The 27151-nt window shown below is 39.9% G+C and overlaps 1 protein-coding gene across 3 annotated transcripts in view; it reads right to left on the reverse strand.

Moving 5' to 3' along the window:
- MTA1 (metastasis associated 1) overlaps positions 1-27151 on the reverse strand; it is an 82469-nt gene that overhangs the window by 31795 nt on the left and 23523 nt on the right. For 2 of the 3 annotated variants that reach the window (XM_080348427.1, XM_080348429.1), the window contains exons 4-11: positions 21941-22067; positions 21706-21769; positions 16079-16196; positions 14383-14485; positions 11262-11361; positions 9758-9946; positions 8580-8654; positions 788-846 (exon numbers count right to left, since the gene is read on the reverse strand). In XM_080348427.1, the coding sequence (XP_080204553.1) occupies positions 788-846; positions 8580-8654; positions 9758-9946; positions 11262-11361; positions 14383-14485; positions 16079-16196; positions 21706-21769; positions 21941-22067 (835 nt within the window). The remainder of the gene's footprint in view (positions 1-787; positions 847-8579; positions 8655-9757; positions 9947-11261; positions 11362-14382; positions 14486-16078; positions 16197-21705; positions 21770-21940; positions 22068-27151) is intronic. The other variant, XM_080348428.1, reaches the window with a different exon arrangement.

Genomic DNA, 27151 nt, shown 5'->3' on the forward strand with positions numbered 1-27151 from the left:
TGTATAAAATATTTACATATATTACATATCCATATATATTAATTTTAATATAGTTCTATATGTAATTTTTATATATTTATATTAGGAAATAACCACACATTGGTGATCCACCGAGGACAAAAATTAATAAAAGCATATATTATTGAGTAGTTAATTAGCTGCCCTGCTGTTCGTGACCATTCTGACCTTCTACCAAGTCCCCAACTCCCAGTCTGTATAAAAATAAAAATCAGAAGTAAAAGTCCCTTTGGGATCGGGACATTACATAGGATGAAGGAAATGAGCAACAAGATGGCAGAGCATCCTGACCAGGAAAGTCCCAAAGGAAAGACGGCAGAGCATCCTGACCAGGAAAGCCCCAAAGGAAAAGTCCTTGGCTGCCCATGGAGGAAATACCCTGTGGTCCAGAAGCAGAATGTCAGCGTGTGGAACCAGCTTTTCTTTTACACACTCCTAAGCGGCAGCACAGCGTACTGAGAGGGGCTGCTTTGCTCTACCAGCTTTGAACTGTTTTTGTGTTTTCTTCCACAGGGCTCCCAGTTGTTTATTAGCATCAGGGTGTTAGCAATAACTCAGCTAAAATTAAAAGGAATTCAAGCCTATTCAAGCATTAGCAGAAGGTTCCTTATATTTGGAACCTAATTTAATAGTTCTCTGACATGTTTGTTAAACTGTGTCTCTCATTATGTAATTAAAGCAAATACATAATACTGGCAGGCCATGGAGACTGCTACACCAGAATCTCTACAATGAATCAGAAAACAAAACAATGCAAAAGGATACTTACTAGTTGGGTATATACACTTGTTTGAGCTTGCTTTCCGCTTCTGCTGCTTTCAATCGTTTCTTTAAAAAAAAAAAAAAAAAAGAATACAAAAAAATTAAGGACTATTTTACCTAGGAGTCAAGTACCTGTAAAAACTTCAGCACTTATTAACAAACAATGAAGTTTTCCTTTCACTGAGCAGCTACCACAAAATCCTTTTCCAACAGGAAAATATCTACTGGAAATAACTGTGGGCATCAAATGCTATGTACACAGCTTTTCAAAAGTCAGAGAGGTGATAATCTAGTATTTACAAGGACAAACTTTTCATTCCCATTCGTTACAATACAAATACATGCCTTGTTACTCCAGAACTCGTGCGTTTTTTTTTGTTGTTGGTTTGTTTGTTTTTCCCTGCAGAGGAAGATCTGACATACTAGTGTGTGTTTGTTCTCCATGATAAATAATATTCACCAACTGGACAATAACAGCTCTAGCAATGCACCTTCCCCATCACATCTCCTCAACAGCTGAACCAATTCAAATAGTTTGAAGGAAGATTTTTGTGTTGATAGTCCTCACTTTTGAAGACTAAGTAACACAGGAGATTTTCTCTTAAAATAAGGTCAAGGTTAAAAAGGTCAAGAGCTCAACTCAAGATTGATGCAGAATTAGCCAAAAGATTTTTTTTTTTATTATGGTATGTTATCAATTCTGAGTAAACGTCAGCCATGGGCAACCTGTACATTCACATTTTCCAAAGGTGAGCAGCTCTAGGTACACGAGCACTAAGTATTTATCCCCCTTTGAGACAAAAAAGAAACCAACCCCAGGCACATGTGTAAGTCTCATGGAACAAGTAGCAAAGAAAATCAAGGAGGTAGAAAAGGAAGAAGCTAACTAGACCAAACAACCAGCCCCTGATTAAAAACACCATTGCCAGGAGATAATAAGGAACACGAGAGAGACGTTTAAGGGAAAACACATGCAAGAAGGAAACAGGTGTAGAAGTACACGCAATTTGTCTCTTTACACGGCCCTAGTCCAGTAAAACCATCCATTAACTTCCGCCCACATTTCTTCAGTAAACAGATTACAGGATCCTTTCAATGGGATGTATGGAGTAAATTTCCCCAGAAGACACTGCTGCTTGCTTCTGTTCAGCCACAGCTGTGAGCTCGCTGACAGACCACAAGAACATGGCAGAGGTAAAAGATTAGCATCAACTTTACTAACTGGCCAAGAAGTCCTTTTCTAACTCAAACCTTCACACCATTTAAAAAGCAAAAGGGACATTCTGAAGTTCAAGATTTCTCTTTATCACAAACTAAATTAATTTAGGGCGAACCTCTGGAGGCCTCTAGTCCAACCTCATGGCTTAAACCTGGGCCCATGCTCTTCAGCATCCATGAAAGTAATAGTGGTCTGCATAAAGCCACAACGTTTTCCAGACAAACCAGCAGCAAGGTGATATTCTAGACAAACAGATTATCTTAACGTTCTCTAGGCAACAGCCTCGAGGCACAGTCTAGGAAAATAATTCTAAAGCTGAAGTCAGTATCTTCATAGAAACAGGAAGCAGCACCAGAAGATGTAATAAAATTGAAGAGTGTGTCACTGAGGAACTGGACAAACATTAAAATATTTTTTACAGGGACATAACAGACACACATAGAAACAATGAAGCAAAAGTTTCTCGTAAGCATAAAGCTTGCTTTGATCAGAGGGATGGTCTTAAGCAACAGTTTTCCATTTGGCAGCCTGACAGCTCCTTGCCAAAGCTCTATAGATTCCTAAAGAATTTCCCTCTTCCTTTCTCCTGCAAATAAGAGTCAACATATCTTAGAAATCAAAGAATTAAGTTGTCACACAAGAGAAGAAGGACCAAGAAAACAAATAGAACTTGTAAAAGTTATCCAGAGACCGCAAGTACATTTTCAGAGAGCTGTATCCAAAAGCTGACTTCTTTCTGCTGGTGTAGGCAAGTTTCCTGGACTTCTGTTAAATCTGCTCCGGGACAATGACAGCTACCTGAAAAATGTCCTCCAGAAAACCCAAATGAAGACTTCATGGAGATGGTCCTTAATACACAGACTTGAAAGAATCAATAATACACATTGTACTGGCAGTCCATGATGGAATTAAAGAGGTTCTCCCTCTGAATACAAAGAACAAATTCGAAGACACACATTTTCAAACCACCTTGCCAAAGCCTTTTTACATAGAAAACCAAAACATCCAATGATGGGCCTCAAAAAGTGCTGTGGCAATGGTTCTCCAACAGCATCAAAACCCATCCTCTATCTTGGCAACCCCAAAAAATCATCCTTCAACAGAATTCACACTCTCAAGAGCATTTCTGGTCATGAACTGGAAGCTGTTCCACCCACAGCCTGGACAGAACAACAGGTGTTCCCTCCCCAGGCACAGACAGCCACGGGCAGTTGTGTGAGCAGAGCAACAGCCCCAGAGCTCATCCTCTCCTCAGGAGTGATGAGAAAGTCTAACATCAGATATTGATAAACAGCTTAAATTACTGCTTGAGGAACCGTACAAGAATCCTATTTCCTTGAGACCTAAGCAAGAAACTCGGGCAGCTTCCACTGGTAGAGAATTGTTGTTGGTTTTTTGTTTGGGGTTTTGTTTGTTTGGGATTGTGTTTATTTGGGGTTTTTTTGTTGGTTAGTTGGTTTGTTTTGCTTGTGTTTGTTTTTATTTTCCACTAGATTTCTAGATTGTTGGGGGAAAAGTCTGCAGCTTTCTTGACAAAAAATGCCAAGGGGACTATCTAGAGTCATCATGTTAGGACAGTTTTGGAAATCTATGAATGGAAAAAGCTTCATGCAAGCACAAAGCATTACCAGCAGCTGAAATACCCTACCATCCACAATGGAAAGCCGTTTGCCTCGTGAGACAGTTAACTTAGGGTATTAAGCAACATTTCAGTAAACTGGTGATGAATGTTAACCTCTCACCACAGATTTTCTCTGTGATGGATGACCACGGTGTGAGCTCCAAGGAAAGGTGCCCTATGTCACCTGCACCCAGCAACACCTTTCTGGGGATCAACACAGAGCACGACACACAGCATATGCCTTTAATACTAAATCAAAGGTTTTCAGAAGGTACTAAAATGTACTGAATAAAAAGAGGTTGGTTTTTGCACTAAGTATTTGCAGCTGTGGACAACCACATATGATGGGTTTCCTATTTTTTTGACAGTGACTGATACCACAAGATACAAAAGAAAGGTGCCTGAAATGTTATCATGAACAATTTCAGAATAATCCCTTCACAGAGGTCCTTTGCCAGTTATTAATTGATTTGTGCCTGAAGTGTATTTGCGCTATAAATTCTTAACGTTGTCTGACTTAGTTCTGAATATCCTCATCCACCAAAAACAACCTCGGCACTTGTAACTTTTTCTAGTAGTTTGGCCTAAATGCAATCTTTTGGTTCTGAGTTATTTATATATGCACATCTTAAGTATATCCTCTTATTTACCTCATCATATTTTCCCCATCTATAAAAGGGAGATATTACCAACTTGTCTATCCCAGAGGGACCGAGAGATTAAATTACTAAGCACTGTACATTCGAGTTAGTGCAAACATCTGTCCTTTATATATCCTCTCCCTAGACTTAACATCTTTCCTTCTACCCACTGAGCTTGAAAGAGTTTTATAATACATGACATATCAGAACAAATGTTGGTGGTCATTTTCTAAAGGATGAGCATTTATAAGGAGGAAATAACAGAAGAAATCCAGGAATACAGGGCATATTTCAAGACCCACAACACAAAGAACCTGGTTGATAGACAGCACAGGGATGCCTCAAACATCCTTAATTATTAAACCTTTATTAGTTGATGATGGGGAAGATAGTCTCTAAATCACATTTTCTGGATTTAGAGAACTTTCACACTATTTATTGTTCTTTTTCAAAACTCCAAATGTACAAGCGCTGCTGGGAGGCGGGGGAGCTGGAACAGAAAAGGTCCATGGTGCATTTGGGACATGTGTTTCCAGCTGCTTGTGCTCCAGCAACAATCTCAGCACTGATGTGTAGTACCTACGGTCTCTGTGGCTTGCCAGACGTGCCATGGTTCCATGTCACTATAGGCTTACCAGGAGGTGTTTGTGGATAAAAATCCCACGTATGCAGAAAAAACACTTCTTTGATGTTATTTCTACTTTGCTAGCACACGGTACTTTATAAAGGCTGGTACGTTAAGATGTCACTCTCAGCTCTTAGCTAGGTACAAAGGTTTGCTTTCCTTAAGAAAGATGCTTTCTATCCACACCAAGATTCAAGCTTCCTAACTCATGTAGTCAAATACAACAGCATTTCCACTTTCCCCAGTATCTTCTCAACACTATGCATATGTTAAAACTTATCTTCTCTTATTATTCCTTCTACATTTTTCTAATGGCACTTCCACATAAGAATTCACAACTACGTAAGAACTCAGCCTTTACTTTGAATGAAAATGTAGGCATACCCAACATCACATCAACTCTTGAACACTGGGGAAAGCCACCAAATACCAGTTACTCAATAAATGCCATTTCAAACCTTTCTGAATCAGAAATACATGCTCATGTGAATTGACACAGGAAATCTGTCTCAAGAAAAGGATGCATTCAAAGGAGACACAGAATACTGAATTTGGAATGAGTCTCTCTCTTTTTCTTCCAGACAACTTTGAAAGAGCGTCTTTGAAAGGAAAACTCTTGGGATCACTTTGGACAGACGCTCAGGAGTCTACATCAGACCGCAAATGCCTTGTTGCCATTGCAGTAGAATTACTCCTTCTGGCAGTTCTGCTCTTATAGGATCAGTCCTTCTCTTGAAATGACTGAACTCCTAATTATGCTGGTAACCTTCAAAAGCATGGTATAGCTGAAGCCAAATACAATTAAAGTGCTCCAAAATTAGTAAATTTGTGCGTATCTCAACCACAGGATCCTACTCACAAGACATGGAAGTGCTGTATTAATTAAGCCTTTTGAGCTTAGGTATACTGAGCACAAGTATACCTTATTGTTCCATTCTGAGGAAGGGTCTTCTGTTGAAGACTCAAAATTTAGCTTCCTCAATGGCAAGGAACAGATGAATTCTGCTTCAGGATTAAAACAGTGCTTTCTAGCTCCAAGAAAATCTCAAAGGAAATACAGAAATATGCAAATGGTTCCCAAATAAGTGCTTTTCTTCAAACCAGGCAATTGGCTGATGACAACAAACTTTATTACTATGTTGTGTAACTCACAGAAATAGACAGTTTAAATAGACAATTTTATGTTCATTCAGCCAAAGGTTCTGCAAGAATAAGCAAGTTATGATTTTTTTTTTTAAGAAAGTAACATACAGCCATGAAATATAATTTAATCATCATCTTAGAAGGAGGGCAAGTGAAAGCGATTCAACCCAGGATACACATTTTTCATATCCTTACTTAGCACATCTTCAATACCTCATGTACAACAATGCAGTGAGCCCCAGAACCACTTTGTGGTATGAGACTGAGAAAACAGTCTACACAGACAAAACACTATGAAGAAACAGATGGAAAAACTGGTGAGGGACATGCTCCAAAGACTTTGTACACTTCAAGTAAAATATAAATGTAATACACCGTTATTTCAGCTACAACTTCCTTTGCTTTCTTTGTGGCTATATATAGATGGCTCTCCCAGGCTTTTTATAAATGTTTAATAGTATTATTTGCTTGCACAAGCTGGGAATTTGAGATGAGGTCTTCAGTTCAGTTTAGATTTAACTGATGCGATATCACAGTAGTGCAATTTCTACCTGGTCGGCTTATACTCAATAGCGTCTCTTAAGTGCAGAGCCTCTAATTGGAAGTTTTCCATAAATCCCACTCCCTAGTACACTGCTGGACAGCACATGTGAGCTACAGTATAACCATGATAGAAAACCCACTGCAGAGACATAGGGCAAAAAAGTATGAGAAACTGTGGATTTGCTGTGGTTTTTAATTGCTGCAAGAACAAAATCTGTCATGCAACTATCCCCTCTGCAATTTTGTCTATGTAGTAAGAAAGCTCGAGAAAGTGGAAAAAGCGAAATAATTTAACAGTTTCCTTCCACGTTTTTTCAATTGTTTTGACCTCCCAGAACACAAGTCTGGAAGCAAACACTGGGAACACCATTCCCATCTGTCTCCCACAGTGTCCAAGAGCGAACACCAAAGAAACTGCTCCCCATCCTTTATCCCCACCACCACCATTGTTACATACCTCAAGATGGGCAGAAACAGAATTTCATGGCTGCAAATGTATTGTGGACTTTCTGAGCAGAATAGAGACACTTTTTGGTTTAACCTTTCCCAAGAATTCCTACTATTGTTTACTGTTCCGACTGCACAGCGATGACATCTTCATGGAACAGCCCAAGATTCTAGTTCTCACCGACTGATAAAATAACTTCTCTCACCTTTTCTGATACATATCATATTGCTAGATGCATTTTTATCACTAAAACAAGTGACGTGAGATAAAACATGCAGGGATGAAGAGAAACGGATTCCTCTCAGTGCAAATATTGAGCATAGTACAGGCTGAGTACACTCAGCTATCATCTCCTAAAGAGTGGTAATCAGACAGGACAGCAGTACTCACTGTATCGATGGCACCCACAGCCCAATGGGGAAGGAAAGACCATCACCTCATTTCTCCAGCACCTTTTTTCCCCCACCATCTCACTTTTCTACCACCCATTTCCTTACCAGAAGGAAAAGTTTCAATCAAAGAATGAACTTGAAGAAATATTAGAATGAGGATGCAGTTAATATTTTTAAAGAAAGTAATACAGAATTTATGAAAAAAAAAGAGTTCTCATTTGTCCTGAGGATCCCTCTGTAATTTAAACAGCATTCCAATCAGAAGGAAAATGGTAAAAATCACATTACAGACCAAGATGCACATGCCAAATATTGGTCAGTGCCTCAGGCATACAGTCTTATCCCAGGCTGAATTTCCAATGAAGCAAGTTACAACAGGACATTTTTATAACTCCCCTTTTTCTAAAACTTCAAATAGATGCCTAAATGTAATACTGATGATTATAATAAAAAATCCATTATATATTTCTCCCTTCTTTTAATTAATTTTCCCATTAAATATTACAATTAGTTTTCAGCAACCGATACTCCGCAACATTTTGCATGCTGCTTGTGTTGTGCTTGCTCTATTTTCGGGACCAAGCAGCCTTCATATTTAAACAAGTAGAGATAAAAATGATTGTAAACACTAGTCAAAGTTGATTCTCAAGTATAACGAGCCTGAGAATTTGAGCCATCAATGCTTCCCAAGCAAACATTTTACTCGTGGTGCTTACACAGGGGAGGCTCCGTGCATCTTCAGTCAAAGCCACGGGCAGGCAGAGGTGGAGAATTAGCACAGGTGTCTGTTGCACACCAACCACCCACCTCCCAAAAAAAAAGCTGAAATTGAACTTCATGCTGACCTCGAACTCTATCTACAGGCAGAAATCAACCATATTCCCTTCCTTAAACTGCTGAGCTCCAAAATAGACATTTGAAAGCCCCAAACAAATAAAATAGCAGCAAACATTAAAAGACAGCACACATGCCAATGCTACGTGTTTGTATCTATGGAATGGCTGATGAGTTTAGTGACGAGAGATTTTTTTTGGTGCTTCAGATCATTAGAGAACCCACCTATTGGAAAGACTGAACCCCAAGAGGGAGAATAAAGGAACAATGTTTAGTTTTAAAGGCAAGAAAAATCCTTTGTTAGAATGAAAGAGGTGATTCTGACTCGCTTACCTGCTGAACGTATCTGTCTGTAGTTTTCCACATATAGTAATATTCTATTATGCTTGTTAAGGACTTCCATGGGAGCTAGGGACAGAAAGGAAAAGCAGCAGTCATCACAGCCTCACTGAGATTCACAGGATTCCTTTGACAGTTTATAGCAGAGTCTTGCTACTACTAAGCCTCCTAACAAAAAAAAGACAGTGTTTGAATCTCCTAAGGGCATTAGATGCACACGGGACCCACGTTAAATTAAATGCCCTTTCTAAAAATAGTGCTTTCAGTGTAGAAGCGGAGCAGGTTACAGGTAAATCTTCATGCCGCATTGGCTCTGCAGTAAACCACTGAAGAGAGGCACAACATGTAAGGGAGCCCACTGGCTCCAACCCTCTCTGCTCAGGCAGCAAAGACTGGAGCAAGAGCCACAAACTACTGTATCACAGCTCTGATTTGCTTGGCTTCCATGGAACTGGTCAATTGAAAAAAAAAAAAAAAGTAGTAATTCCTAATAGAATTGCACCCTGCCAGGTCCAGTCTCTGCATAACAAGCAAAGGGATTCCAAGCAGGACCACAGAGAGTGTTGTGCTTTTTCCAAGTTCCTCTGTCTAACAGATTAGAGCACGGGACAAGCAACACTGAATCTACTTGTTTTGTTCCTGAAGACTCAAACAGCGACACAGTGAATTCTGTCTCTCTCTACAGTGCTCCAGTCAATCTGCAGGCTCAGCACCTAGGGTGGAGCTTTGGCCAAAATACAGGACACCTCCCTTGGATGCCCAAGATTCCTTTTAAAAACTTTCAAAAGGCCTTTTCTGAACTCACATTATAAGTGACTAAATTTTCATGTTTCAGAAGGCCCAGTACTTATTCTCCTTCAAACAAATTAATCTACGGCAGCTAGGCTGTCACAACAATTTCCTAAATCCTCCCTCAGCAACAGCAGAGCAGATGATTTTAAATTAACGTCTCTAAAGGAAAAGCTATCATCTGTGATTTGAAATTCTGCCTGTACAACAGGCTGTCATCAGTATGAGGTCTGCCTTTCCCCAATTTACAGCAAGACACATGCTCCAGTTCAAAGCCCTCTTCTTCGACATGAAGAAAAACAGCACAGTTTAGACAAGCTGTAAACCAGCTCTGTCAGTGATCAGAGCTGGTCACCATGTGGACCCTCATTTTATGTACTTACAAAATCTTGCTGAATGTCAGTGAAATCTTTTCCATATTTTTCTAGTGCTTCCTCAAAGAGATTTGCCTCTGAAGCAGACCACTCCTCCATCTCATCTCTGCACAGGACTGGCCCACCTTGTGGCACAAGCGCAGAGATTGCCTTGGAAATGTCATAGACATTTTTGTGCAAAGTGTCCATCGCATGGAACTACACGGTTGTAAAAGAGAAAGACAAATGTAAGGACAAGCATCTAGGGGGAGAAAAACTCTAAACAGTGAAACTTCAATAACAAAAACACTGCACTGAGATTTGAGGGTGCAGTATCCTATACCTAACACAAAGTCAGTAAAAACTAGCTTCAACCTTACACTCACTGTAGTTGTCAGTGTACAAGTCTGAGGTTCACTACCACCACTAGAATGTGTGGAACATGAACCCTTGCAGTAGGTACTGTAGGTTCGAGGGCATATTTTTGTTACAAACTTAGCCAAGCACTTTCTTTGTCAAATAATCAACAAAAAATACATAAAAGAAAAATATTTAAGAAGAGCAACACACACAGTCTCCTAAGAAAGATTCAAGCCAAGTCATACATCATAGCTAAGTAGGAAAAAATAATTACTCCCAGGTGCAATTAGTCCTCAGAAAGCTGAGCTACGATTGTCTGCAATGTGTGATTTAAAAGGGCTGACAACACTTTGCAAGGGAGGAATTGATATTAATAAATTAAAGTTTGGCTTTATTTCCCAATTTCTGTAGTTTTAATCGGGATGTTATTTGCCTTTTTCATCATACTAGTTTTGTGCATGTGCATAATTAATCTACAGTGTTCTATCTCAGAACTTGTTCTATATATGATTACACATTATTCTAGTTATGAGGTGAGGCCTTGGTAACAGTTCTCTGAAGACTTCATAAATTTTATTCAAATTTTCATTAAACTTCCTCTGGCATAGAAGCCCAAGTTTTCCTTTTCCTCTGTCTACTCAGAATTGTTTATTATTATAAAATATTAACGATGTCACCACTCCTCAGGTACTCTAAAATAGAACTTGTCAAAGAGAAGAACTGGATCAACAGAAATTTCTTATCTGACCACAATTTTTTGCCCCAGACAATCTTGCCCAAGGACAGCAGAGATAGTCTGGTGTTGGGGAAGTGATGAGGAGCGTCATTTTGGCATTAGAACATTGCAGACAGGCAGATAATCATTTGTATTCTTCTCAGGACAGCTACTAAGCCCATGCAAGAGATGGGCTAGTGAAGCACGTCATCAAAACATTTTAATAAAGAAGTTTTAAAAAATTATCTCCTAGAATTATCCCTGATGGATTACAGGAGGCACAAGACCAAAAAAAAGTTACTTCATATGTAAATCAAGGGTTCCTTTATAAAGACATGATCTGCTTCACAGCAGGCCACAATTACAATCCATCTGCCCCTCTCTCTTTGCCAACTGTTATTGCTAAGGTGATTATTTTGCATCTCACCAAAACTTAAGGTCCTCTTAAAAAAATCTTACCAGCGTGATGTCCCGAGAGGCTGCTGCAGCGCTCATGTGCAAACTCGGCTGTCTGACTGAACTACTGCAATCGAGTGCTCGGGCAAACGTACCAACAGACCTGAATGAAATTACACAGAGCGTTAACTTTGCATGCAAAGCAAGTGTAAATATAAACACCCAACCAACACTTTTTGAGATCCGCAGACTCCATTTCTCAGTAACAAGATTACATGGTTTGGCACTAGTTCTGTACCAGAGACTGTTCTCTTTAGATGTGGTCTGTTATTATGAACGCTTTACCCAGTTCACATGACCAAAGAGGTTTAGGTGGAGGAGGGTAAACAGTGAAAGGCTCAAGGATCACAACCAGGGAGTTCTCAACCCCTCTTTTATCCCTTATCTCTCAGACTTCATCTTTAACAGAAACTGAGGGCAAGTGAGCTTTATGAATGGCACAAGTCTCTTCCACAAGGGCAAGAGCAGCACGGCATTGTCCAAAGGTTCAGAAACACATGCCAAGCCCAGGCAGAAAAAAAAACATGCAGTAATGCAAACATTTTTCTAAAACTTTCAGTAAAATTAAAAACCATCTTTATTTTACAACTCAATATTGTATAATACATATAGATTACATAGCCTGCATAAGACTACAGCAATTCTCAAATACTTCCTAATGCCAGAAATTCCTGCATCTGAGGCCACAATCCCTATGATCCTCACTTCATCCATAAAGTAATTAGTCAGAGAAACCTTTAACAAGAACCTCAGTTGCAGCAATTCCTACTGCCCTCACTGCTTGCTACAGCACATGGGTGAAACTTCTGTGCTCCTGCACAGTGAACTGGGGCTGAGCTCCCCTGAATAACTACAACAACAAAAAAAAGGTGTTTCTTTTTCTTTTCCTCCACTCACATCACTTCCACAAATTAGTTGAGTGCACAGAGAAACAAACACACTAGTGCCAAGCAGAGCGGGAGTAGGAAAGGTAAATGCTTGAGCAGTAGTTGTCAAATATCTGATTTTGGCCAAAATCCAAACCAGCCTCCCTCACCTGAGTTTCTGTGGCGATTCACACCTCGCCCTCTCCCCAGCCTCCCAGTCCTTATCTCCATCTCTGCTCCTCAACTCCCCCATCCTCAGCTTTACCTGAACTGATACTTGTGTGTGTGTCGTCTAATTATAAACTGGATCACTTCGCCGATTCCCCACAGAAGCAGTTTTTATACTGATCTTTTCAATGATTGCTCTCACAGCACACACCTTCAGGCAGCTGTATCAGCAAATCCAGTGAACAGCGGTGAAGCGCCAGAAAGAATTACTATTAATAAACACAGCTTTCCCACCAAATGCCTACGCAAGGTGGAGAGCCCCACCACAAACCAGCTCTACGGCCACTATAAACCAACCCACACGCAAACCCTCATCTGCCCGGGCACTGCCACCTTCTTGCTTCCCGTGCGGGTCTTCCTGACACCACAGCGCTCTGTGCTTGAGTGGCAATTTGAATCCATCCTGATGAAAACTAACCCAGAAAACAAAGCTGTTAGTTTTTCCGTGGTGTCCTGTACTTCATTTGGTTAGAGCCAACTGTGAAACCGCAGCCCTGTCAAGAAAGGTCCCTTAAGAAGCAGGAATCCCCTTTGCTGGAGATATCCCAGCTCTCCCCATCACTCCTTCCTCTGTTTATTCCGCATCGCCGGTGGAGATTATCCTTTCCCCACTGTCATCTACTTCTCTATGTCCGTCTGATAGAGAAGAATGAATCTGTTGCACATAAATCACTTAGTTCAGCCAGTTTGACTTTACTATTGGCACAGGTCAAAGGAAACAGCAATATATTGTGTAAGCAGCACAGCGAAACTTCCAGGACCTTATATTTTATGGTGATTCTTTAGTGTAGCCAGAACACTACAAAATTTATGAACCTTAAAAAGGGCTATACTAAAAAAAACACGTGTTTTACTACAGGCAAAAATGTATTAATGGATTCTCAGCTGTGAGATTTTTCTTCAATCTGGCCGGCAGTTAAGATTTTTTATTTAAACCAAGCTAATTTCACTCTTGTCTCCCTGTTAACAGAGTCTTTCACACAAGCTCTAGTATTGCCTTTCTGGGGAGCATCCCAAGGACTCACCCCACAATGGGCACAGCAATGCACAGGGAAGCTCAGGAGGAAATTCAAAGCATGATAACTCAAGAGGGAGAAAAAACAAGAACCAGAAGGCTGACAGAACCAGGGCTAATTCAGGCAGCCCTGTGAGTCAAGATGCACGTCTGTCAGACTGTGGCCAATAAGCAGAACTCTCAAGACTAGCAAACTAGATACTACTAGCAGCTTGTAACTTTACACGCTCTGTCCTAACCATATCCAATGATAACTTGCTCCACTGACTAAAAACATCAAAAGGTCCACCTATCCATCTACTCATACCACTTTCTCCCACACAGTCCTACAAACTTACCGAAAATACAGAGAATTTGGAGAGTGTTACCTTTTTTCTTTTTCTTCCAAATTGTTCAGCCACCCATTGCTATGAGAGCCTAACATTTAGTATAGGCTTCTGTTCATATAAATGCATCTAAATTCAAATGTTATTGAACATTTTTAAAAGCAACGATTGCTTTGGGCTTAAATAAAAGCACGCATTTCACCATCTGTATAGATTTGCAGGGTTTTACTTTATTATGCCTACTTCTTGGAATCTAGGCACAAGAAAGCATCCATACTCCATCAAAAACACTTTGCCAGACTTCTTACCAAGCTATTAATGAATGCTAAAATGTCAGTGGATTTGAAAATGGGAAAAAACGGACAGAGTAATAAACTGTCAAGAATTTAGTTCACTAAGCCCTCTACATGCTAGTCAAAGAATTTGAAAAGCCTCACCAATTACAGGATAGTTTTTATATGCCATTGGCTTTTCTTTTATAAAAGTGATTAACTGAAAGTTGCAAATCTCAGTAGCTGTTCCTAATGCCATGCAGTTCCCAGGAAGGCATGTAAAATGTTTATCATTTCAAAACGGAGCAGATGAATAAAGCAACCAAATACTAGTAAAGCAAAAAGAACACAAAAAGTACTCAGAAAAGAAGAGTTATAACAATTTACTTGTCCAAGGAAGAGGTAAAGTGCTCTTACCGTGCTACCACCAAGAACTGGTCTATCTGCTTGTCTACTAGTGGGTTAAAGGCCTCCCAAACTTTTGTTTCAAGTTTTGACTGATCTCTTCCATCATCCTCACCTGATTGAAAAACAAATTAGAAATGTCTGGTATAATCATTCTAAAAGAAATAAACATTCTAGATTCTTTTATCTCACAATAATTTAACTGCTAACCCATCTCAGTTACTCTGCCTAACAGGCCACCGCAAAAATTTCATTGTCATTTGTCTGTAACAATTTCAGCTCAACAGACACAGCAGCACAGCTCGTCTCAATTGAGCAATCAGATTGTGAAGAACTGGTTTCAAAGGACATGCCATGGGAAACAGAGTAGATCCTTCTCCCACCTCGACAAGTCTCTCTTTAGTCCCTCTCCCCAGTTTCTCTTTTTCTCCTTTATCTTGCAGCAGTTCCAGGAAAACAGGCACAGTCCCAGCTGCTCTGAGCAGGCCAAGAGTAGCTGGTTCGACTTGTGTCAGCTGCTTTCTAAGGGTGAAATCACTGCAGACTCCTGCTTTTATTTTCCTGACTACACAAACCAAAATACCCTGGAAAAATACAGGAGCTACTGAAACTTTTTCTTCTTTTTTCTGCTGCCTTTGAAACATCTGGAGATTATCCTTCTCTGAAGCCCTGTGTTGGCCCACTGAGGGAAGCGAATGCCTTTCAAATTAGTTCATTCTCTCTTGGGAGACTTGCCCAGCTCCTGAATAAATACCAGTTTCATAGACAAATTAAACAAGAGCCCTGACCAATTTGTTTGCCCATTTTAACATGAGGCTAACAGCATCAGCAAAGCTCCTAGGCAAATCCAGAAGCATCTTATTGCTTTCATATCTCTGCCCATATGGTTTGGAGAAGGTTCTCCCAACATGGGTCAGAACTCCTGCTCTCTTAGGAGAAGCCTACAGACTGACCTCTCATTGTGTGTTACCTGAGTAAGGAGCAATTAGATGCCAATAATCCCCATCCCTCTCTGTTTTTCCACCCACTTTTGGATCTGTAGGCTAGTGCAAAGACAAATCTAAAGTTAATTAGTACTTGGTAAATGGCATCAGTCACTGTTACTGCTCCTTTTCCCTTGGGCTGGAGTCCTCATGGTCCCACCGCTCCATGACAAAGCACAGGCAGGCTGAGGTCTGGTAGCACATTTGGGCACAGAATCCTCCTGCCTGTTCTGCAGGTGAGAAGTCCAGGCTGGCAGCCAACGCTTGGAATGGGGAGAGAGCTCCGAGGAAAAGGCACCCAGCAATAATGGGCAAATTGACGAGGGGAGACAGCATTTAACTAGCAGTAATTTGGGAGGTTTTTATAGGGGAGTGAAGCTTGATTGAAAACACAAAAGGCTTCACAGACAGGATGGGAATTTGTGTTTCCCATGGAAATTCTGAAATCTCTCAATAAAAAGAGCACAGGCCCTGAGAGAGCCAATTAATTCAATTTGTTTCAACAAGTTTTATGATTTGGACAAATGCCCACTTAAAGACTGGTTCGAGACATAACTAACTGCATTCAATGCGCAACAGCTTCAGTCACCAGCAAACCAGTACAGTGCCGTACGCATGGCCTGGCAGTGGAAACCTCCACCTCCCTCACCTATACATGCTGCACACATAACAGTGGCCACATTTGCCATGGCCTCTTGACAAATTAAATAAGTTATGGAAATTACCCTCTTTTAGCAAGTCTGTTATATCTGCCTGGTATCTGTTTCCAACTCGAATCTCTCCTTTATCAGCGAGTAGGGTCTTTTGTTGAGGATCATATACTAGCGAATAAAAGAAGAAATCCTAAAAATAAAGTGAGACAAAAAATAAAAGAGTATTATTACCTTTTACATTCAGCTTTGCACACATACTAGCAAGCTTTTACATTTTACATTTGGTTTTATTACCTATACATATTACCAAATACCTATATATATTACCAAAAAGAGCAGTACTAGATGTTAGTGACATATCCACACAAAAACATTGATAGAAACTAAAGTGTAACTTCAGTGTTAGAGCTCTATCAATGAAACACCCCACAGAGACATACATGAAGGCCCAGACAACCTCTGGGCCTCTGCTGGATTTCATCCAGTACGTCCATGTCTTTCTCATGCTGGGAGGCCCAAAGCTGGACACAGCACTCCAGAAGTGGTCCCACAAGTGATGAGCTGGGGAGATGAATCCTTTCCTCCTGCTCACTACACCCCTGCTAATATAGACCAGGCTGGGTTTGGTTTTCCTGGTCACAGGGATGCGCTGATGACCAACTTCTTGTCCACTACCATCTAAGCTTAAATCGCCACATTTCTTCCTACTCATTATTGGGAGAGGGGCAGCAGATTTGGCCGCAGCAGCGGTAAATTAGCTGCAGGTGGTAACACATTAGTTTGTTGCTTTTGTTCAAGTAGATGTGAAAAAGGCTAAAATAGTCTCTTGGCTTCTGTTACCTGGGTGTGTAAAATTAAAGCAAGAAGTCATACTAGAATGCAAATGTCCTGCCAGGGTGGAGAAAGAAAACAGCCAAAATTTTAATTACTTAAAACTGCACTGTATAACTAAACTTTTCTGCATTGATAAGTACTTAGCTATAGCTATTCAATGACACATCAGAGACCAGGTGTGCTCCAAAGTACAATGTGGGGTTTGGGGCAGGAAGAGAGCTCTGGCAGGACATGAAATAACAGACTTTCTGTAACCTCCATCCAGAGCAACACCGTCACCAGGAAAAGAGAAGTGCTTCTGAACAGAAACACAGAATGTGCAATGCACCTTTTCACATCTTGGGCTTCTGGCTTATTTTCCCCATATTTCTGTTAACAGCAGGCACTCTGTTTAAATACATCTAATTTCATGCTCATCTCATTTTCACTTTCCCTATATTTGTAAGTGCAACAGCATGCAACAAAAATTAGGAAAAAAATAGCATCAGTTTCAAGCCCTGTACATCTCTTCATGAAGAGGTGGCAAGGGAAAAAGAGAGTCTCCCAATCTGTCCTACAAAGCTCAAAAAAGGAAGAATCACTGTCAGTTTCCCCAGTAACATGGCAAAAATTCTGTGGGCTGAGGCTTCAAAGGTATATACTAGTTCTGTTCCCCCGCACTGCACATTACATATAATAATCTAAGACTGATGCCATGGAGGTAAGGTCTCCTGTGTTTTCTTTACATGCCTAATGCATCCAGCATCCAATTACAGCATTTAAGAGTGTTAAACATGGTAACTTCTGCTCCAATTTTAACAAAAACCAGCATCTTTCTGGGAGGAGATCAATGTCTATGGAAGAGAAGAAAAAAAGCCAGGAAAGAGTCAAGCCAGCCAATCAAACCTGCTTTGCTACCTGAGAAAAACTGCTGCACAGAATGTATCACCTACAGAGCACAAGAGGCCAGAAAGGAACTCACACTGATCTCCTCCAGCAGAAAACCTCCCACTGCAAAAGCATGAACTCAAAGGGCAGGAACGATCTCGTGTTATGCCACCACAACAGGTTAAAGTCATAGCTAACACGTGGCTAAACACTGTCCCAACACCCAGCCAGGTCAGTTGGAAAAGTTGTCTGTGCTTGGGTTTGGGGTAATGTTATTTGGCTGCATCCTAAATGAATGACATTTTTGACAGAATTGATTCCTACCCCCACAGGCACCAGGGTTGATCTACACCAACCTATCACTGCAAGGGAGCTTCAGAGTAAATGAAAACTCATTCGTATTATGGCTGTGTAAAGAAATCTGCATCTCTTGCTCCCTGACAGAGTTCAAGAGATTACAATATTTTGAGAATGCATTGTTGCATAAATAAAACATAGGAAAAGCTTTTGTCTCAAAAGATTCCACGTTACAAATATAGTGAGTGTTTTATTTGTCCCAGCTCCAGAATACCGAACTGTAGGACAAAGTAGATGCAGTGCAGCACTAATGCTTTTCAGGCCCCTTGCCCAGCAAATATGCAAACCAAACACTGTAGCATAATAACACTGTGGGCCCCAAGGAAGGCCAGTCCTACAGGTGATTTCTTAACACAGTCTTTCTTGACCAGTGAAAATCGTTCATCATGGAAGCATTTTTTCCATTGTATTTGACTGTTAGATGACATAGTGCTTCTCTTTTGTAGACTATCATGATGCATTTTCTCCACAAAATAAACCCCATCCTTCTCTAACACTCTCAGGCCATCTTTTTATACCCTGTCTCATATTAAGCAGGTTCAACGAAATAATTAAAAGCCTCTGGTCTCTTCTCTCCAACAGAGAAAAATACGGAAGCTTAGGGGCTCAAGTGTGAATAAAGCTAGACTGTAATCCCCAGAGGCAACGCAATACCTCTACCATCTTTGTACACAGAAACATGAAAATCAGCTAATGCAAACTGAGTGAGATTTCTGAAAACATAAATAAATGTCAATTTAGTGCCAATGCAAACTACAGGCTAAGGAACACAGCAGATCCTTGTATACTCTGAAGCTCACTTTAATTCTTGATTATCACTATTATTTTTCAGAAGGTTTTCACAAGAAGTGATATTCACAATGAAACAACATGGCTCTGCAAAATCCCCCTCATTTTATCTGTCAAAACTCTTTGTGTTGAGCTTGCACAAGAAAAGAAAAATAAAGGTTTTCTCTTAATTTCAGATCCCACAAAACACCCAACATGTTTGGAAAAACTATAATGACCTGCCAGGAGTTAAAATTAAACCATGACTCTCTACTTCTCCAAAGCGTTATACAGACACGCACGCCCAGAGCTTCCCTACCCAAGCCGCTAAGCTGCCTGTAGCTACAGCCAAGAACCAAAGACCCCAAGAAACTGCAGAAGGACTGGAAAAAGAAAATGAACTCAAAGTGGAAGCACAGGACAGAAAGAATTGTTAGTTCACTACAGCTTGCAAACTTACTGATGTCAGCTCGGGTGAAGAGGGGCAGTATATTTTAACCATATAGCATTTTCTTTTCAGGGAGGGTACCAAAAGGTACCAAAATGCCAGACATCTACCCAGCATGCAAAATTCACACAAGCCTCTGGATATATCCCAGCAGACCAGTAAAATATATGGTACATACAGAACAGTTTACTGCAGAAGAGGGAAATCTAACACCTTTGCCGTAACTGGCTATGCTCTTCTCTTGATCTCCCTGGGAATTGAGTATCTACAAGAAATTCAGGGTTTCCAATAGCTTTTTAAACTTTTCCTCCTACTCCTCACTGCTGCTACAACCCTAGTTTTGCAGGCACAGTAAAATAGTCACTGCTGGTCCCACTTCAGCTCCTGCTCTGAACATAACAGAGCAATCTTCCTGAGGAAGATGATGGAGAGAGGGAGGAAGGAGGACAACAGAGATAACACTGACGTAATTTTGCTATGCTTACTATCTCCCTAAAAACTCCTATCTGCATGTTTAACCTCCTTTGAGGCACACAGCCTTGGGCTGAAAAACTACTTTTAGTACTCATAATATACAGGAAATCAAATTACAGAATCCCTAGAACTGCTTAAGACTTTGTTGAAAGAAGCCATGTTAAAGAAAAAAAAATTGAAAGCAAATAACAGATTAAGGAAAAAAAAAAAAAGGGAAGAAACAATTCAATTCAAAAGAATACCAGCCAGTGCTATGAATTCACCAGGCAATAACTATCTCATTTTCTTAATCTCTCTACCCTCCACCCAAGCACATTTGTGTTCCTGAGCTTTTGGTTTCATTACCATCTGTCCAAGTTTGTTTGCACCACAGCAAAATACAGTGCTAAGTGACAGGACACATTCAGGGAACTCTCTCATTCTGAGAAATCTCTGTGTGCCTGCTCAGTTTCAAAAATAACCTGCATCACTCATCTTGCATTTTGAGTGTTCAAAAGGATAAAAAAGAGAAATCTCTCTCTATTCTTACATCTGCAACCGAGCTGTTACATGATCAGAAAAAGTCAGTTCCCTTCCCTGTCTCAATGTACCTGTAATTTTAGTGATTACAAAAACGTGTTGGGAGCAATCGAGAATGAATACTATTATACTTAAAATCTGGGTACTAGAAAATCTAAAATAATTACAGCTTGATTAACTTCTGCTTTCAAATTGGCATATCCTAGGCTGCAAGTTGGTAACACACATTTCTGAATACAACAGCCCTTGTTTGATGCGCTGCCATTTGGCAGCCCTGAGCAGATTCGAGGTGTTTTTGGTTTCACATTCCAAAGAGAAACCTGACTATTTAATCCCTGTGCTTTGTTTAAAATTCTCTCGAACTAGAGTATCAGATTAAAATTAATCTTACGCTTAAATAAATACTAAAGAAAACTAAAAAAGCATTTAAAAAGAAAGCTTGTGAGACAGACTACAGCATGCTCCCTGCAAAAAATGACCTGTTTTCTCCTTGTTTCTTAAGTGCCAGTAATGACCATTACCTTATTTTTTAATTACAATATTTCCTTTCTTGTATAACATTCTAATGTTTTCAAATGCATACGTAACACTTGCAGATGTATTCAAATAATAATATCCCGAAATTGTTTGCTAATCTCCTAATTACTTCCCAGACTGTCAAATTCCAAGACTGTCTAATCCATCTGGCAGCCAGAGGTCTAGCCACAGTTAAAGGTATATAAATATATTTAAAATACTTACAATCATAATTTTTAAAATCCCAAAATACCTGAAAAAGTAAACCCCAAGATTTATATTCTGAATACTGATTGGCAGTGGAACAAAATTCCATTTCAGGTGTTTGGTTTGAGGTACATTTAAACAGTTTGTAAAAATTTCTGCAGGACTTGGAAGTTAACTGACAAGTAGTTTATTGAAGGAGCTAAGTGCCTGTGGCGGCATATGAAGACTACAGGTAGACAGCAGTGAACTCAAAAAACAGGGAACTAAACTCCTCAGAAATCTGAGGTGAGATGAAGCTTAAACCATATTAACATAAATCTGTAGGATTTCAGGATAAAGCAAATATATAGAAATACAGCTTGCTGGCTTGGTCCCTCTTCACATTTACTCCATCTCCCACCCTGTCTCATCTGGGGTATGAGCCTCCAGTTTTGAACTTTCAGACTGCCAGGCTGATGAGCAAGTGAGGCTCTTTATGAAAGGAGAGACAGCTCTGTCACAAGGATATAAACAACAGGTCTGGCCTCTAGATCCACAGTGTCTTATATCAGAATTAAAATTATATAGAGCCTAAAGCTTCCCACTGTCACTGCCCATACATGTAGAAAGGAAAGAACCACCTTATTTCTAGCACTTGTGAAAAGCCACCAATCCTAAATTGTGCCAGAATAAACTAGGCGAGCTTGACAATTCACAAAATGGTTCATACCTCCCGTTCCAGATAGGATTTAAGCGATTCTGTCTCATTTAACAGAGTAACGCTGCATTTGCCTCTAAAAAAGAGAAACACATTTCATGAAAAGACATCTTAAATGCTCATGTGATTCACAAGATGGTATTACTGAAGTTGTACACAGAATTTAATATTACATTGAAGAATACTTCAATAATATTGATGCCATTAGGTTTTAGAATAAAAAGCAGTGGAAGAAAATAGTCATTACCTAATGTGTGTGGCTGGCAGAGATTCCAGCTGTCGTGAGAGAAACAACTCACGATGTCTTAGCTGATGCTTCTGTTTCTCTGGTAAATCAACCATTTCTGGATTTTCCATCTCTTCTTCCATTTCTCCTAGTTATAAAGAAACAAAACTGATGAGCAAGAGCAGTATGAGTATTGATTCTGAGACAGTCAGGATGAGCTGCTCCAAAACCTTTGCTAAATAATACATGTTACTTAGACGAAGTCACCTTCATCTGAATCCTCACATTTCAGCCAACTGAACAATCAGATAACTAGTATAGATCCTTTAAGTTATGCCTGTGAAGAACTGTATTTACTCGCCGCTCAGATCAGAGCATTCCAGGTACACACAGGTCACACTGGCGCACCAACCTGAAGTCACACAGATCTGGTCCCAACAGTCAAACTCTGAAGGGAGCTGCTCTTGGACCGTAAAATCACCGCACCGTAAAATCCATCAGTAAGGATGGGCGAGGCAGTAAAGGCGAAGTCTTTCCACTTTGCCATGCATCAGCTATCTCACACTCTGCACCTCTTTCAGGGTATCAGGCTGTCCTGTCCCAACCTCAACAGCTTTTGCAGGAAATGTCCACTGAAAAGGTTATTCATTTAGTGCTAAATTTGATTCTCTTCACCCCAACCACAGCCAATTGATCACAGTCACAAGATTAACTGGCATGTAACCAAGTGCCTTAGGCTGGTCTTGCAGCCCACCCTGCCCTACCACACCAGATGGGTTCGACTGCAATACTCCCGCATTTCAAAAACTTGCTTTATTCTGCCGTCAGGATCCATCACTTCTGGCTTTGAGCTATCCAGTCTCCATTCAACCAGTTTTTAAATGAATGCCAAAGTAAATATATGAAACCACATACATGTGGATACATAACTGATCGAAAACATCTCTAGGCATTTTCCTTGTAAGAAGCAAATTATTAGTATGCTTTGTGATTATTAGCAAGCATCCTGTCAATTATGCAAGATTAAGCTATAGAAGGCAAAATACTCCAAGACAGCTGCAAAGGCTCTCTAAGATGAAGGACTGTGAAAGGAAACATCAGACCTTTTTTTCCTGCCCTAAGAAATTAAGGCAGTTACTGTCTTCTCCAAAACCACAGCAGAAGTTTCCCAGACTGTAGCAGAATGAGCTGTAAAGTCTCATACATGAATAGTAAAACTGTAATTTTACAGCAGCAGTACTCTAAAAGGGCAGACTTATGCCTGCAGCTTAATTCAATAGTTGTTGCCAAGAAACACTTCTAGTCAGAAATACATACAGGCACAGTTATGATTTATATACCCTTAAGATTAGTTAACTGTAATCTTTATAGTTATCCCCAAACAAAGCAAACAAAAAGCAGAGATCTCAATTTTATAAAACATTAACACTGCATTTAGTTTTAAATAGGCCACCATTGTGCCAAAGGGGGTGACAAAAGATTATATCTCCTTCAGGTTCCCCACAATTTATCACTGTTTTACTGTCCTGGAAAAAGACCTGTGGTTTACACGTCTCTCAGATAAGCTGCTCCAGCAAGGAAGGGAAAAACCAGCAGCATAATTAAACTAGACTGCAACATGCACTAGCTCTTATACCCCAGGAGCTGTTAAGGATACAGCAGCACACATATTTTCAGATTTTCCTAGGAACTAGAGCACCAAATTTACATTTGTGCCACAGTTTCATAGTTCTATAATCTATTTACTGAAGTGGATTCTGTTTTAGTTGAAAACTAATATTGTGGCTGCTGACCTACACTATAAATATACCAGCAGCAATCCACAAACAAGTCAGCAAGTTCCAAGCTGGCTTGCCTAAAAACTGAGGGATGTGCAAATGAAGAGACATTCATGGCTACACCTAAAACAGTTTTTGGAGAATGAGAGTAGTGCACTGTGTAACACGGGAAAAATGCTATAAGGAGCATGCTAAAATACTTAACATCTTCAGTGTATTTAATAGCCAAGAGCTTTTACAAATTACATTTATTAAAAAATATATTAACCACCATGTGGCAATCAAATCTACAAACAAAATGAAGCCACCCAGCACAACCAAGCTAATGTCAGGAACCCATCCCTTCAGCTAGGCTCATCTTCCAGGCAGCGTTTTATTTATGTGTCTAGCTTTTGTAATACAATAAAGAAGGTGGGAAGCACATATTTTCTTCTTATGCCAGCTCCACTATGCACAGCCTTTCAAAACAAAAAGGCGTAGTTTTTTTTTTAAAGACAGACATTTCTACAGGTAACAAACAACTCCCCCGCACCAAGACATAAAGTTGTCATAGTTCCTGCAGACAGAGGCAGGAATATTCCAAGAAATAATAAACAAAAAATTCTACACAAACAAGCATTTTCTCTCCCTCTCACAGCCATGATTTAGTACTGAAAAGACTGAACCTGGCTCGTGCATTTGAAACCATGAGAAGGAGGAGAGAATACAGGGCTGGATCCAGTACGGGACCCTTTCTGTCTCCCTGAAGTCATGCAAAAGTGTCTTTGACAAACCCGTAACTAACACCCACTCTGTGCAGCCAGTGAAGGCTTAAGACAGACCCCAAACAGCAGCAGGGGCTGGCCCAGCCTCGGGCTCCAGGACAAGCCCGTCTGACACATCTGCGTTCCACTGGCATGCATGTGAAGCACTCAAAGCTCTGAGTGAAGCAGACTTCATCCTCAAGAATGGTAGCCCCTGAGAAATAAGGACCATGGTCTTAAAAACATATAAATGTATGTATTAAAAATACGTAAGAAATATTTTCAGAAAGACATGCTCGCATTTTTGACAGTACCGCAGAATAAGTGGTGTGGGAATACAGTAGATACAGTATATTGGGACTTCAGTTCTATCATAAAGCTTTAATTCAAAATTAATCTCTCTGCTTGATAGATGTGCTCATGCAGATTTAAAACTAAACATTTAGTCTTAATACAAACAGTAATATATCAGCTATGCAGAAGTAGCCAGTGGAATCCTGCAAGGAGTGTATTAGATTAAGTATTATTTTATATTTGATGACAGAATCATTAACAGCACATTAACAAAGCCTGAAGATGACTTATATTGGAAACAAGAGACAGGCAGGTTGGACACAAACAGCAAGACTCATGTGAAAGCTAACATATATGGGGAAAAATAATTAGAAAGAGTAAACTTTGAGTTGGCAGGAGAAACCCAAGAGGCAGTAATTGTAATTTAAAATGACTGGGTGTGTGAGATGCGAAATTAAACATCAATATTTGCTAGACACAAGAAAGAATAGCAATTTGATATAAATCAGCTGGGCTCTACAACATCAGAGGTAGAAAGGACCAGCTCTTTCTCTGCATTCTGTGTGTCGTACAAGTAGCTACACGGCAGAATTCAGAAATGCACATAGTCAAACAAGAGCCAGAAATTCGGTTTAGAGAGCACACCACGGTGTCCAGCTTGGGAGACAGTCTGTAGTAACAGAAGAATTAGTTAGTGTGGCATTACTAACAACAAAATGTAACTAAAAAAGGAAAAAAATGTGGTCAAAACAATAGAAATGCATTAGATACAGTGCTATTGATCTGTGCAACAGTTCCTTTCAGGAGTGAAGAAAGTTTAAACTCTGGGTGCTTTAACAGCCCAACTAAGCAGCTCATAAGGACATTATAAAAGTGTTGCATTTGAAGAAATGAACAACAGACCACCACATTTTTTCTCCACATCCAGTTTCAAATGGTCTATATTAAGCCTCATCCTCATTAATTTTCTCTCTACCAAAAAAACATGTATTGATTCATAGCTATAGAAAATATGGTGAAAGTTTTAACAAATAGAAATCCTTACAACTTGACACTTGAGAAGGAGTTTGCCCTGTTATCAAGACATCCCACTACGATCCCTTCCAAAAACAACTCGTGATCATCTTTTGCAGCCATGGCCACTATTACAAGTCCCACACAGTACAAGCAAACACTAGTTTGGACACTTAGCTTATCTTTCCTCTCTGTACCACCCCAGAAGAGAAAAATCAGTTTCCTCCTCTCAGTAACAACAGAGTCAAAAGTGTATTTAGTGGATTAATGAATTTGACTCCTCTTAAATCTGCATGTATGGTGTTGAGAGAAAATGAAGGAGAAGGGGACTAGAATGGAATAAATATGAATATAAAGAACTCACTTGTGGAGCTCTTGTCAAACTGCATTTAGACTCTAAAATTAAAACAAACAAACAAACAACAAACAAACTTAACAGACCCCCCTACTTGTTGAGGCACCCAGGTCTCATGCAACTCATGGACTGATTGAGTAATGACACCTCACCACTGCAAGACATTTATTTTTAGAAGCTTTGGTACTTAAAAAACCACGCTGCCATGTGTGCCCGGCACCCAAACATGGGCTGCTGACAGCTCACCATAAACCTGCCAAACCGGCCAGCACCAACTCTTCAGCTCCCCAACCACTACTACAGGATGTTTTTAAGGAAGCAAAAACTGTGGTCATAAGACAGATGACAAGTAACTAGAGGTGGTTTGGGGTGACTGGTTCGAAGGGGAGGCAGGAGGTTGTATTCCTGCTGTTGGAAATATTTACTTATTTAAAAAAACTACTCAAGACATTATACAGAAACTATAGAGGGAGAAAATACAGCAATAGCTTGAAGGGTAAATTAACTTTCGCACTTCTCTTCCATCAAGTTCTGCCTGCAATCTTGTTTGCATACAATATTCTATCTTAAACCACTACAAAGTCTCTGGGCAAAAACACTAAATAGTCTCCCATTGGCAACACAGGTTCATTTCAGAAATAGGTGGCGAAATTCCCCAGAATAATTTGTGAGGTGATTAAAGAGGCTTATGAATAAAAAGTGCTACCAATGTATGGAAGCTATTATAAGGCTGAAAGATTTATAGGACAGCCTAGACAGGCTTTATATCATATGATAAAAACAGTAAGATCACAGATTGAATCCAAGAATCAGGTTGCATACATCAGGTACTAATTTACAGTCACCAACTACAGAATAAGTTGTTTCCAACTCATTTCTCTTTACAAAGAGTTATGAGAAAAGACAACGTCTCAGACTAGTTTGTTTCAGATATATGATGAATTATACAAGTCAAAGGTGTAACTACTTTTAAATTTCTTTTTTAACCTTTGCAAAATTCATTTCACAATCATATTTTTTCCTTCCTTTATTGGAAAAGAAACAAAAA

The sequence above is a fragment of the Nesoenas mayeri genome, assembly GCF_963082525.1.
Source record: "Nesoenas mayeri genome assembly, chromosome: 8".
In the NCBI taxonomy this organism is placed as follows: Eukaryota; Metazoa; Chordata; class Aves; order Columbiformes; family Columbidae; genus Nesoenas; species Nesoenas mayeri.